The 14,776-nt window shown below is 38.4% G+C and overlaps 1 protein-coding gene across 2 annotated transcripts in view; it reads left to right on the top strand.

Annotated features, from left to right (window-relative positions):
* The window catches only part of vtd (RAD21 cohesin complex component verthandi), a 30,478-nt gene extending 16,111 nt beyond the window's left edge, over nt 1–14,367 (top strand). For both annotated transcript variants that reach the window (XM_028306094.1, XM_028306093.1), the window contains 4 exons: nt 8,611–8,750; nt 11,082–11,177; nt 12,253–12,417; nt 12,921–14,367. In XM_028306094.1, coding sequence (XP_028161895.1) covers nt 8,611–8,750; nt 11,082–11,177; nt 12,253–12,417; nt 12,921–13,046 — 527 coding nt within the window. In that variant the 3' untranslated portion in view covers nt 13,047–14,367. The remainder of the gene's footprint in view (nt 1–8,610; nt 8,751–11,081; nt 11,178–12,252; nt 12,418–12,920) is intronic.
* The last annotated feature ends 409 nt before the right edge of the window (nt 14,368–14,776 follow it).

Here is a 14,776-nt window from a genome sequence, read left to right as displayed (position 1 = left end):
TTTAATATGCCCATTCCAAGCTTCTGTAACTGTGAACCCTTAAAAATGTTCACGTCTTCAGTCATTCAGGTTTGTTCTGCGAACTGTGCCTGAACACCGTTCGCATCGCCCTAGTTACGTCCTACATTTTAGTCTTGTGGATCCTTTTAAGAGCGTTTACGCCGTTTGGCGCAAAAACAGTACTTTTTCAACTCGTTACAATCATTAACCAGTTACATTACAAATATGTTATAGGCATAAATAATTAGGCAATTTCGTCGTCTAAATAGTTAGTTGAGAAAATATTTCGATTAGTGTAGTATTTAAGAATTCTATCAAGATAAGTCCACACAGGTTTTCAAATTTCCACTTTAGCGTCAGTTTACAAGCTGAATTTTTTAAAAAAATACTGTGAAAACGATATAACAAACATTATTTTATATCCTATAGCATAGGTCCTTAGGCAAATAGTTGAGAAAATTCTTAGATTTATTAGTTCTTAAATTCAAAGAATGTGAAATACCCAAAAATCAAAATTTTTACACCATTATTATTCTTTAATTCAACATAAAAATAGCTTAATATAATAAAATAACATCTTCTTTAAAATATTTACTTTGAAACGATATATAATTCATTGTTATTGTTTTGCTATAAACATTTGAAAACTATTAAAAAACGCCGCGCGCGAATCATTTCCAATAATGCCCCTTGAAACGCCGCGCTTCGCGTAAACGCTCTTAAGTCTCGAATAAAGTTTGCTAAAGGCCTCTTGTTGCGGCAGGGCTACAACACCTTATTTCTTCTCCCTTAAGGTCTACAATAAAGTCTCTCTTTGTCCATAGAAATGGGTTATACTAGGTATAGCCTGNCGCTTTTTCAACGTGCCATGTTATAAATAGCTTTTAAAAACAAATGATCAACTTGACGTTGTTGTCACGATGACCGTTCCCGATGGATGTTTCTTCATTCAAAAAGCACTTTCAACAGTTGACACTGAAAAGGACCTGGCTAATGACACTTCATTAAAAAATCATTCTGACATTACAGCCGATGTCATAAGGCGTCGCGCGGGAAACTCGGGGGCGTGGCGCTCGACCAATCAGCGCCGCGGAAATTACCTAATTGTTACGTGACTGGCCAATCAGAACGCGGGAAATTATTCAATCATTACGCGGGCAGCCAATCGTGAGTGAGTTACGTAAAGTCGGCGTGGAAATTGTAGGCGTATATTTGTTTTCACGGTTAGGTGTGTTTTAGTCTTTTAGTAATTGTGAAGGTGCCCTGAATAGAACTTGACTTTCAAAGGCGTGATTTTCAGTGTTATTACGTGAAAATAAAAAGAAAATTTAGTAAAAACAACAGAAATACTTTTACCTATCAAACACATAGCAGAAACGTGGATTTTACTTAGATAATAACAACAAACTTTAATTAAGTCGTAAGAAATCGAAAAGTTTAAAGAGTTTAAAAATTTGAATTTTAAAGAATTCCCCAAAGTTCAGTTATTTTCAAAATATCGACAGTTGCTGAAACCTGACGCGGGAAAAAACTTCTATTTAAAAACCAATGTGATTCAATAAAAAAAAAAATTACATTGAATGGATCTATTTAGATTTTTAAAAATTTTAAAATAGACCTTACGTAATTTACCTAAGTTCAATGTAAAGTTTCTCAAATTAAAAGATAGTTCTTCTCGCGAAAGAATAGTATATGAAAACCCAATTTATGAACCAAAGTGTACTCTAATTCGTTGGACATAGAATATAGTTCTGCTCACAAAAGAATAGCTTTATAAAAGCTGTTTAAAGACCCAATTATGGACTAAAGTGTTAACTCGTTGAACTGAAGTCGATAACTACTTAAGTAGTTCTTCTCGCAAAAAAACTGAAGACGAAGGATAAGTACAGTTTTTCTCTCGTAAAAACTGTTTTCTAAAGGCTGTATAAAGACCCAATTATGGACCATAGTATACTTTAACTCATAGTTTCTTAACCTTTTACACGGACCCTAAAAGAAATCAAGCACAGTTTTAAGGACCCCCTAAAAAAGGCAGCAATAAATCTTGATTACAAAACTTTTTTGGCATTAACTTACGATTGTTAAATGGTCCATAGATAAGACTGCGGACCCCCAGGGGTCCGCGGACCATAGGTTAAGAAACACTGCTTGAACTGAAGACCACAATGGAGCAGACTGTGCCGACCAGTTTGTACGAGGTTGAGCCGTGTGCTGGACAGCACAGCGCGCTGGCTGCATTACGGCTGCTGAGGAGTTACAACCATCTGCTGGTGCCGCCTGGTGAGACAACTCTTTTTTCTAAGGCTGAGTTGCACCACCTTACTTTAACTATAACCATAACCGGGTTTTTTGTATGGAATTTGACATAATCTTGACGTTTATTAAAGTTAAAGTAAGATGGTGCAACCCAGCCTAAGACGTTTTGAGCACTGGCTGTATTCGCTGCTGAGAAGTTATAACCACCTGGTGCCGCCTGAAACAACTCACTCTTTATTTTGTACTATGCGTTCCAAAGGCTCTAGGGGCTTGTACCCACGGTCAAGATTTTTGCAGGATGCCGTTTAGTAGGATACCTACGTGTTTTAATATTATTCACATAAACATCCAGTGCAGTGTCCCGTAAAAAAACGATCCGTTCGATGTATCTTTTTCATCTCAATACATCCGGCCCGAAGGTCTATGTAGAGGGCTGTATGATGTTATGTCACTATTTAAAGTATATTTGGCACACCCCACATTTTGGTTAATAATTTGTAAGGATAAATCTATAAATCCTTCATTTTATTAATTACGTAAAGTATAACGATAAAAAAACATGTTGCTGATACTCGTACTTAACTAAAAAAATATTAATCCTAATAAGGCTGCTGAAGAGTTTTATTTGCTGGTGTCATTTTGGTAATGCAATCCTCCCATTTAGTGGCTTGCCTTTTTTTTCTTCATCGGAAATACCATTAAATTACTTGACCCACTAGTCTGGGGGGACCAGAGGGTTATGTGGAGCTCACCTTGCAAGATGGGCAGGGTCTATATCTACTATACAGTGTGAGTCACGTTAAAGTGTACATATGAAAATAGATAAAACTAGACCTTTTTTATCAACAAAAAAGAGGTCAAATTTTTTTTCAGATTTTTTTTAAAAAAATTATAGAATTTTTTTTTCTTCCTATTACTTATTGTAAAGAAAACGTAATAACTTTTAAACTAAGCGGTATATCCTGATAAAATAAAAACAGTAATAATGCTAAATAACAGGCGATACTAAAAAATACATAAAATACACAAAAAAGGCCAACAAATAATGAAAAAATTTACTTTTTGAAAAAAAAATGCTTTTAAATTCGTGTTTTTTTGGTCATTTCATAAATTTCTCCAAAAATGCCCCTATAACTGGTGGTTTTTATTACTTTGTATTATTCTCTATCGTATTACCTTCGTAAAACGTTTGCAATGATCGTTTGAACTAAGCCTCTTCGGGCGCGCCATTCAACGCTTCGTTAACAGCGAAACTGAAAATGGCTCTAGATTTGTAATTTTGATAAAGACAAGTTAGATTTCAAATAAAAACAAAAGATTTCGAAGTAAAATAAGCATTTTAGTTAAAATTAAAATTGTCTCTACCTGTAGCGGAGAATAATGTTGTGGCAGGCCTTTGTTCAAACGATCATAGCAATAGGCTAGTTGCCTAAAAAAATTTTTTTAGTCCGTAATGTTTAATATCAAAAAATATTGGACACATATATTTTTATTTGTCAATCTAACAAATAATTACATAGTTATGGTGCGTTGAAGTTGCGCACGACGTCACAACGTGCGGCATTTTTAAGCAAGCGTTGACGTCACGGGCCTCTTCTTATGAACTTTAGGGCGCTTTATCTCTTTAAATTTTCATTAGTTTGAAAAAGTGAAAAATACCTGTAGAGTATTTTTTTATAAGTTAACTGACGGACTAATTAAAACTCTTGCTTTTTAACCCAGGCAACATCCCCATTGTTGTGATAGGGATAGAGACATGTAATTTTTGATTTTACAAAGATTTTAGCAAAGAAAATTCAGGAAAAATTTCAACAGAAAAGCGGGAAAATTCCACGCGGGCGAAGCCGCGGGCGGAAAGCTAGCCTACTTACTAAAAACCTGACGCGACGGTGTCCTCCAAAGTCTTTGGGACGGAACTGCGAGCCTCTGCCGCCGGCTTTTGATCAATCGGGACCACTTGTGATGTCCAGACCCCTTTATAGCGGAAAAACCGTTCGCTATTGTTTACTTTTCAGCAAGGACAAAGAGGCAGACCATAGCGAAGAAAAATAAAGTAAATAGTTAAGAGAGAAAAAAGCCGCACAGAAAGGATGCCTACAAATAAACCAGTCTGTTTTGTATATTTAACTAGAATTATTGTTGAAATATTTTTCATGGCAGGTTTCGAGAAATTGTTTGAATCTGGGGTACGTAGTTACCAAATACGTGGTCAAGATTTGTATCAATTTTACGCGTTCGAAGCTGCGGGCAAAAGCTACTACTTATACTACAGTGTTATAAAAAATACTTCTTCATACATTTCCTTCCTCAAATTCCACATATAACCTTTATTTAACCTAATGACATGTAATGATGTGCGAACTATCGACCGTGCCCTAAACCAACACAGGTGATGGTTCCCACTGATCACGGCGGGTAATTGTAATTTGGGGTAATGATGTGGGTAGACCGCATCGTATACCGCATAGATTGTAGGTTTTGAAAAACAAAAAGTAAATTGGAGACTTTAATAGGTCGTCAGCGATCTATGGAAAGGTAGGCGGCTAAGAGGCTATTCAGCAAAAAGACAAAAAGAAAGAAAGTCATTCCTAAGTCTGTACCACAACAGCAATGTTAAAGCATTGAAAAGTGTTTCGGCAGTTGGAGGTAAGATAGCCAGTTCCTCTATTGTTGAGGATTCCGAGTGAAGCTAGCTTTCACCTTCGGCCTGATCATCACTTTCCATGAGGTGCATTTTTGCTTGTTAGAAGCGGCCTATCATCCAGCGCCTTCCCACAATCTTTAAAAGGTCATCTTTCCACTTGCTGGGTACCCAGCCACATGGACATCCACGTTGCGCCAGAACCTTGCTGCGCGCTGACCTAGCCCAACGGATTTTGCAAGCTGAGGTGCCAATATAGCACGGAGAAAGAACAAAATAATGACCAAAAATAATAGAAAACCCTAATTTAATGACAAAGACTGGCCATTAGCCATTACACAAAGACAAAAAGGCATATAAAACATTAAAAAGCAAGAACAAATTGTACCGAGCAGTGCCACCTTGTAGCAATAGCGATACCTACTCATTGCCATACTTATCTCTGGTAGAACAGTAAGTTGGATGGTGATGGTGAAAGGTGAATTGAACAGGTAGACATGAGATTTATGGATTCTTCAAACAAATGCCACGCGCCAATATTACATTTATTTGTCCAAACCATTGACTTAAAACATTATTGCTCGATAATAGTCCCTATTACAATTCCATAAAGGACCTTGTGCTTGATGAGCTGTTCGTCCATCATTTGGGGTAGCATGAAGCGGCGTCAGCGAAGGGCGGATTGGGCAATTAATGGTGCTAGATAATAACATATAATTGCACTTCGTTTGCGAGCGTGGACCCTACCACCGGATTGATTCGAAAAGCAGTCAATTCTACTTTGTTTTCCAAAGCAAAATGTAGCCACTGGCTAGGACAAAGGCCATTTTTCGTTTAGAAACAGCATTCATATATATCGCCGACTTTGTCATCCGAGGAATGCTCTACCGCTGGACTATTGTGGCTATTATTGTGGTGAACCCACTTGAAACACAAGCATTTTAGCTGACAACGGCAAATAAGTAGTTAGTTACCTACCTAATCCTACAAGAGTCAAAAAACAGTCCTAAAACTCGTAACATCGTTCCATCCACGAAGACGCGCCCCAACATTCTTCCGCTAATGTTTGAGTGTTATCGGTATGCGCACACTACTTAGTTACAATAATGACGCTCGGATTGCTCGGATCAAACTTCCCGCACTGCGCTCTTCCCTCAACCAAACATTGGTGGGGCGCGTCTTCATGGATGGAATGATATAGCAGGAAGGCGCTGGATGCAGGCGGCTACCAAAACCTTTGTGGGGAAGGCCTATGTTCAGCGGTGGACGTCCTATGGCTGAAATGATGATGATGATGAAAACAAATATTTAAAAAACCCAAATGTAAACAGTAGTAAGGGCGCGACCTCCGACCTGTGACCGGGCGCCCGCGATTAACCAGGTGCCGCTTCGCACGCAGGTGGCTACCCGATTTGATTTCCGCGGACAGAGACCATGCTTTGGAAAAATTTAGGACTAACCTGAGAGCTCGTAGAGCTGGGGCAGAAAAGTTATCGAGTGGCGACCACGGGCAGGAAGACGTAGTGTGGGCAGGCCCCCCACTAGGTGAACCGACGATCTGTTAAGGGTCGCAGGAGGTACTTAAATGCATGCAGGCATTGCAGGATGGGTCGTTGTGGAAATCCTTGGGGGAGGCCTTTGTCCAGCAGTGGACGTCATTTGGCTGAAACGAACGAACCTAAAACTAGGCAAAGTAGAAAGAAGAAGAAAAATAAAGTTTCTATTGTTATTTTATGTAAAATTTTTAGGAAATGCGTCGTTTGGTCGTAGTCCCGTAACGTTCGTAGTCCTGTAACACTCGTAGTTCGTAACTATCTTCTCGTAGTTCGTAGCAGACTACGACAATACTACGAGTTTTGTTGTTTTTCCAACAAATGAAACCGAATCTTATAGATGTAGTTATTAGTGATTTCAGTAAATCTAGCTTTGTTTGCAAAGGATTTTTAAAGATTCTGAGATTAGATAGAGAGTATTGCGCCAATAAAAGTGGTTAAATACCGACATCCTGAAACATCCTGTTAATTCCTGTTCAAAACTCAATTATTTGAAAGTCTTAAAAGTCCCACAATTTCAAACAGCATGGTTTCACCACAGCAGGTGCGATGACACTGCATTTGACAGCTTGCGCTCGCGCTCATATGACAGCTCACAAGATGGCGGACTGATAGCGTAATTTTGGGAATACTACAAGTGTTCGCGATTATGTGCGTTTTAATCACGCCTAATCGTTTTGTCAATTACCCTTTTTTAATGTTTGATAGGGTGAAGGGTCATGGTTTTTGCTGACTAATATAAATAGTTTCTTAGCTATGGGACGCAGGTGTCACCATTTTCTATCGTTTCAGCTTTTAAACTCCTGTCTACGCTTTTAAACTACTGAACCAATTTTGATAAGATTTTAGGGGCTTACGCCCGTATTCACAAACATTACTATGAGGTCTCACAGTACGCGTGGACGCACAGGGTGAACACACGAAACAATCACAGAGCTCTATTCAACGCTGTGCGTTCGATTTGCTGCGTCACTTAAAGCAAGCATCGTTTGTAAATACGGCCAAGGGCCCACGACTCTATTGTTCTTCTTTTCACAAATTTTAAACATAGGTAGTTGTTACTAAGAAAATGATTTTTTTAATATCGTGGGACTCGTGGACCCGTTGGGAATCAAAGTATGGACTTACAATTTTTGAAAACAATAGAGCTGTGGACCTTTGGGAATAAGCCAGTTTAGGGTAACTAATTTGGTAAATTCAATTCAATTAATGTTAGATAGTTGTGTATTCTTTCAAATGTTTTGAACTTATTATTTAAGGAAAGGAAGAATACGCTCGATTATAGTTATATGGGGAATTCTTTGCTAAATTGATTCGTTGAGATATTGAACATAAGATCATAAGATTCTGAAATAAAAGTGCCACCCTAATCAACTAATAAGTTTAATAATGTCTTCCAACAAAAAGTCATTATTTTGTTTGCCGAAAAATCATATTTTTAAGTGTTATTCAAATATTTATGGGNTTAGGCGGTTTCTGACAATGTCCTTTGATACTAGGTGCACCTATTCCTAGTATTTATTAATACTCGATCCAAATACCTATTCCACCTAGTACGTAGTAATTTAGCATACTTGACGCGACTAGTGCGGACTAATCCACGTAATATGACTTTAAAATACATTTTTTTTGAACAACCGTAGTATGAATAATGCAATTTGAAATTTATTTATTTATTTATTTATTTAAGGCTCACAAAACAAGTTACAGTCATATTCAGGCATAGATAATATTCCATAGATATATTGAATAATAATTCCTCCCTTCATACTTCAACAGGCTGACTGTCAACTTAAAAGTTGGCGTATTTAAAAGACATCAATTTCATAAAAATATTTACATATTTTTTCTTATTTACATGAATATGGTTTGACTACGTTTGTGTGCGTTTGCTTCGTCGCGCTCAAATTTGTTTGGTCAGACAGAGACGGAGTGAATCTCTACGTTCGCACATAAGCTTAGCGAGAAATACTAGGTGCGCGTAATACACGACTACGGATTACGCAATAGTAACCTCTATTAATTTGAAGATAGGGTCGGAAATCGTGTAATTTATAAAATACTAGGTGGATCAAGTATTTAAAAAATTGGAATAGGTGCCACCTAGTACTGTAAAATACCTAGTGTTCTAGTAAATACGTCTCATCTCTATTTGTCCAGGGCTGCAGCACGGCGCGATGCTGCACGGCATGGAGCGGCTGCCGATGCTGCCGCAGCTGGGCGCGGAGCCGGCGCCGCTGCTGGCGCCCGCCGCGCCGCTAGAGCCGCTCATACCAGGCCTCGAGCACGCCGACTACCAGGTCAGGGGACAAACTATAACGGAATATACAGCAGAACGTTTTTTGGCGAAAAGGACATCATCCACGTTTCATATACACCACTAAATTTTTATCACCGAAAAAAAAAATTCTGGGTAATGAGTTATTGATACTGATCCCATTTGTGCAAAAAAGTAGTTAAATAAAGTGACTCAAAATTTCCTCCGAAAATTGGTAATTTATGGACACATGCGTCGCTAGCACTATTTACGTATGTAACACTTATTAGAATTCAGAATGGTCTAAGTTAGCTAAGTATGTAATAATAACACTGGAAGCTTTGTCGAGGCGTGAGCGAGACAGACAGATCGATGCAACGTGCGAGAGTGTACGACTACTCTAGCGAGCAGCGGAGTGACAAAGCTGTGACGCATAAAATACGGACTAAAGGAAATTTAATAAAAAAATTAACTTTATGAAAAACATTTCTTTTTCTTTTGCTTTAAATATTTCACACGTTTCTACATAACCTGTTAAAATTTTTTCGGTGATAAAAATTTTGTGGTGTATTTTTGGTCCAAAATCAAAAGTGCCGGCCAACAAAAAAAAGTGCTGTATTCTGACAGAATACGTCTGCCTTAGCATTTGTTACTATGGCACCAAAGCCGTAGCTCCACTGTGCGTCGAGTATTTGAGATCTAAAAGTCATCGACTATTCATACATTTTTTGTTCAAAATCAAAAGTGTCGGCCAATACAAAAAAAGTGCTGTATTCTGATAGAATACGTCCGCCTTAGCATTTGTTACTATGGCACCAAAGCCGTAGCTCCACTGTGCGTCGAGTATTTGAGATCTAAAAGTCATCGACTATTCATAAATTTTTTGTTCAAAATCAAAAGTGTCGGCCAATAAAAAAAAGTGCTGTCTTCTCACAGAATACGCCCGCCTTAGCATTTGTTACTATGACACCAAAGCTGTAGCACCACTGTGCGTCGAGTATTTGAGATCTAAAATTCATCGACGATTCATACATTTTTTGTTCAAAATCAAAAGTGTCGGCCAATAAAAAAAAAGTGCTGTCTTCTCACAGAATACGTCCGCCTTAGCATTTGTTACTATGGCACCAAAGCTGTAGCACCACTGTGCGTCGAGTATTTGAGATCTAAAATTCATCGACGATTCATACATTTTTTGTTCAAAATCAAAAGTGTCGGCCAATACAAAAAAAGTGCTGTATTCTGACAGAATACGTCCGCCTTAGCATTTGTTACTATGACACCAAAGCTGTAGCACCACTGTGCGTCGTAGTATTTGAGATCAAAGTCAGTCGTTTCATATATTTTTAGAACTCAAATACTACGATGCACAGTGGTGCTACAGCTTTGGTGCAATAGTAATAAATGCTAAGGCGGACGTATTCTATCAGAATACAGCACTTTTATTTTTTGGCCGGCACTTTTGATTTTGGACCAGAATGGATGATGTCCTTTATACTATACAGCAGCGGTTTCCAAACTTATTTTGTTTACTGCCCACTTTGAGAATAAATTCTTTTTAGCGCCCCCATTTGTAGTCGAGAGTCGAGTGCTCAGTCGGTGTCTTAGAGTCCTCCTAGTAAATGACGCCTCCCAAGCCTCTACACAACGTCCCGATTTTTTTTTGGGTCTCTTACCGCCCCCCTTTAAGCCTGCAGCGCCCACAAGGGGGCGTTATCGCCCACTTTGGGAAAGACTGCTATACAGGGTGTGGTTTTGTAAAACAACACATGAAAGTAATCACAAGAAAAATATAAACAATTTTAACTGTTTCTTTATTAGTAAAAAACTTTGTTCAAAAATCTCCTAAAACTTTCGAGACGGTGTTTGTTACCGCCCGCACCACCCCCGCGTACCCCGCTACACCACCGAGCACATGCGGGTGAGCAGAGAAGGAACTGACTGATAGCTCGCCCGCGTAATAATACCATTTTCCTAATTTCATGAATTTTTCCATGAAAATTAATAAAACAAATAATGTTTTTTTGGCATCAGTGTCGTGTATACTACCACCCGTGAGATGGCGTTGTTTTACAAAATCACACCCTGTATTTACATCAAAACACCTTGGCGAAAAGTCACGCCTATTAGAACTACACAAGGAGCTGGCTCACTGCAGCAGTGCGTGAGAGTATTGTGAAAAACCCGGAGCTCGGACATTCCATGCTACGCAATGTCGTGGCAGCACTGCTGCTACGTGCAGCGGAGTTCGGAATCATACGTGAACCCTTAACTGACAATTTGATTGTTTTTTTTTTGATTGCCAATAATTTACTGCAAAAACGGCTTTGCAACATTCTATAGTATCTCTAATATTATTGTTTTTTTTTTGTTACAGACCAGTATGCACATGACGAATTATTTAGGATACGACGATCAACACCCTCATCAAAGTCCACAGCACGACTACGATTTACCACCAACACCAGAAAATGTGAGTATCAAGATTCAAATATCAATTTTTATTGCCAAGAGTTTTTTTGTACCCTCAAGTATGAAGAAATACCAAATTTAATTAAAAAGGCTCAATTTAATTTAGGCCGACTCATCTCTTCCATTAAATCCAAGAAGGGTTCTGTTGGTATAGTAGTTCTTGCAACTCACGAAGGCGAGTGAGCTTTACTTGTGTGTGTAGTGTACGTTACACAAACGATTTGTGTAATGTCAATCAAAACTTTTGAAAAACGAACAGTAGCGAGCCACCACACATGTAAAGCTCACTCGCCTTTGTGAATTGCAACAACAATACTTTTATTGAAACGGCACGATATAGGCGGTCTCATCTCCTTCATGTAATCCAAGGTCCTCCCTGGATTAAACTCATTGACCTGAACTGAATTGATCAAACACACTGGACTGGCTGCTGTCATAATATTTTTGTGTCTATTTGAGGGTCGCCATTTTGGCGCTGTAGGCCATACTGTAGGCAGATACGAGTGTCCATGGAACTAAAATTAGTAATGTTCTTTCTGGCTTACTCGTATCAGTATGGTTAGGTACTCCATACAATGTACGTCCAAATTATTTCTCGGGACAATAGTAGTGGCGCTTCAAATTGGCACACAAAATAATCGTTCAAATTGATTTATAATCGGCGGAGATATTGCGTATAAAAAAGTTCGTCCCCAATTTTCCACGCTTGGGGATTGTTTTTTCTATTATTAAATTTAAATGGGACCACCCTTGAGGTATCACCTATACGCCGAAAAACGATTTGTTCAAATCGGTTCATAATTGGCAGAGTTATCGCGTAACAAACATAGAAAAAAAAAACATACGGGTTGAATTGGGAACCTCCTCCTTTTCAACCGACTTCAAAAAAAGGAGGAGGTTCTCAATTCGACCCGTATGTTTGTTACGCGATAACTCCGTCAATTATGAACGGATTTGAACAAATCTTTTTTGAAGTCGGTTGATTAACTGTCATTTGTATGAGACAGCCTGTCCAGTGTTTATTAGTGGTCAGCGATTAGACTAAATATTGCTAAATGTGTTGCTTTTAACCTCAGGCGGAGGAGGGTGAGCGCGAGGCGGGCGAGACAGACGAGCAGTTCGAGGAGCGCGTGCTGAACAGACGCGCGGCGCAGCTGTTCGCCGTCATGCGGCCCAAGCTCGCCGCCGGCCTGCGCCTCGCCTTCGTCGACCTGGCGCCCGCGCACAACAACAGGAAGCAGGTAGGCACTGTCTCTGTTTGATACCTAAAACTTAGGCTGAGTTGCACCACCTAACTTTGATCGTAACTTTAAACGATAACCGGTGTTTTTGTATGGAGTTTGACAGATTTTTGATGTTTGTCAAATGATGCAACCCTGCCATAGTTTTGAACTCCTATTTTAAAATACTGCGAAACGGGGATTATTCAAGTCTCTCCATAACATAGATTTTATTTCTCTTTGAACTGGTGAACTTTTTTAGTAATTTGGCCTAACTTCGTCAAATTTTGTCGTAGAAAATTTTTGGACTGTGTATTAGGATTTCGTAGGCCTATTAATTTGCATCAACAACTACATTCTGCATTAGCACATCGACTTGCACAGAAGATATGACACGAGAACTTATCTTCCTCATCAGCCAAGGCACATAATAATTAGGCCCCGCCTACTGCCACTAGAGCTTGGCAATATTACGATTGTGTGAAGTGTGCACTTTTATAATACCTACTAATTTTACGTTGCAGGTCGCGCAGAAATTCTACAGTCTACTTGTCCTCAAGAAACATCAAGTATTGAAAATAGAGCAGCACGAAACTTACGGACCTATCACTATCTCTAAGGGCGACCAGTTCGAAACTGAAGCTATTTAATTGATGTACGGAATTCTTAATTATTTTATGTTTATTTATATTGTATAAAATATACAGTCCCACGAGCACAGCAATACTTCGATTGCTGTGCTTGCGGAACACTTGAACACAGTGAAAGAATATCAAATTAGTTTTTAAATGATGGGTATACTGAGAATGATGGTTAGATGTAAAGTAAGCTAGGGAACTAGATTGAGCCAAAAATAATTAATTGTGTAAGTCGACCTTATGACTGGAGTTTGCGGAAGCGTTTACTTTTTTATCATTCGGACCAATAATATTACGAGTTTTGATCTCATGAAAACAGTTTGTGTAACAAAACTAATTAATTTCTGCGGACTCCAGTCATGAGCGAATGTGCGTCTTGACTCAAAAATTATGTTCAATTCATGTGACTGTAGGAGATGCCTTATTTTGTTTTGCTGTAGGTATGTATAGTGAAATATTATATCAGTATACAACTTTGCGGTCCCTTTCAGTGCGCTGCGTTTATACCAAACTCTGCGCCGGAGTACCTAGCAAGAGTTGTCGCTAAATACACGAGTAAATCGTTATTGTTGTCATAGCTTATCTATGTTTAATTAAAGTTTGCAACCATAGAAGAAATAGTGTTATATTGTTAATTCTGTGAATTCCAAAACTAAGTAAGCATTGTATTTTGGGACGCTGGGGTGTCGAGAGAAATAATATTGTGTTATGATTTTTAAAATAAGTATTTATAGAGTATTTTCTCAAGGAAGTGTAGACATAAAACAAATCTTATTTGTTGTGCCTTGTTAAATTAGTTTTATGGTTTTTCGATAATGCTTTGGTAAATTATGTAGGGTTTTCCTTCACTACTTAATGTTTAGGTCAGTACCTGCGACTGAATGTTGTGATAGTGCTAGCTGAACACTATGTGGAAATCTTAATTAGGACGACATTCTATGCGATAAATCATGTACAAGTATTTTAGTTATATTTACCAACATTAAATCGGCGGGCAATGAATAGATACTATCAAGAAAAATGATGCTTGTTATGTGATTGTGTAATGTGTGTGAAGCTGGACGTATATGATTTTACATTTCTTTGAGAACATTGTGCTATTTAATTTAACAAAGTGAATGCTTACTATGAAATGCTGGTTTGTATTCATTTTGTAGTCAAACCCAAGTCAATATTTTGGAAATTCAGACATAAAGCATTAAGAATGCCACATTAAAATGTAATAACTTGTAAACAAAATTTAAGATATCATCTCCCATGCGAGATCTGATCAATATCAATCTATCATAGGAGGTATTTTCTTATTTTGTGCAACAAAACATACTTGCAATATGTACCTAATAAAAATTTGTTGATAATAAAAGTATTTTCATTCCTATTTAGACTATTTTTTAACCTTATCCCCAAAGCGAATTCACAAACTTATTATGTGCCACGTTCGTTTCGTTCGTGTGCGAAGTGCGAGTCGGACTCCCGCACGAAAGGGTTCGTACGACGCTTTTGTTATTGTTTGGAGCAAGCCTGAGGGCTTACTCCAAACGTTGGATTGAGATCCATACAGGATTAAATCTTGGCACGCTCTTTATATCCAGTATATCAGGGGTGGCCAACCGGTCGATCGCGACTAAGTCCAGTCGATCGTGGCAAGGCAAAAAATACCACACGATTGTTTACTGAACTATGCTGTTTCATTTAAGATTTCAAGAAGTATGTAAGTGTGGTAGATCACCCAGGGTTTCGTT

This window comes from Ostrinia furnacalis, unplaced genomic scaffold (assembly GCF_004193835.3).
Source record: "Ostrinia furnacalis isolate ACB-3 unplaced genomic scaffold, ASM419383v2 OfSCF1862, whole genome shotgun sequence".
In the NCBI taxonomy this organism is placed as follows: Eukaryota; Metazoa; Arthropoda; class Insecta; order Lepidoptera; family Crambidae; genus Ostrinia; species Ostrinia furnacalis.
Note: the sequence above shows the minus strand (reverse complement) of the source record. Positions and strands in the feature narration are given on the sequence as shown.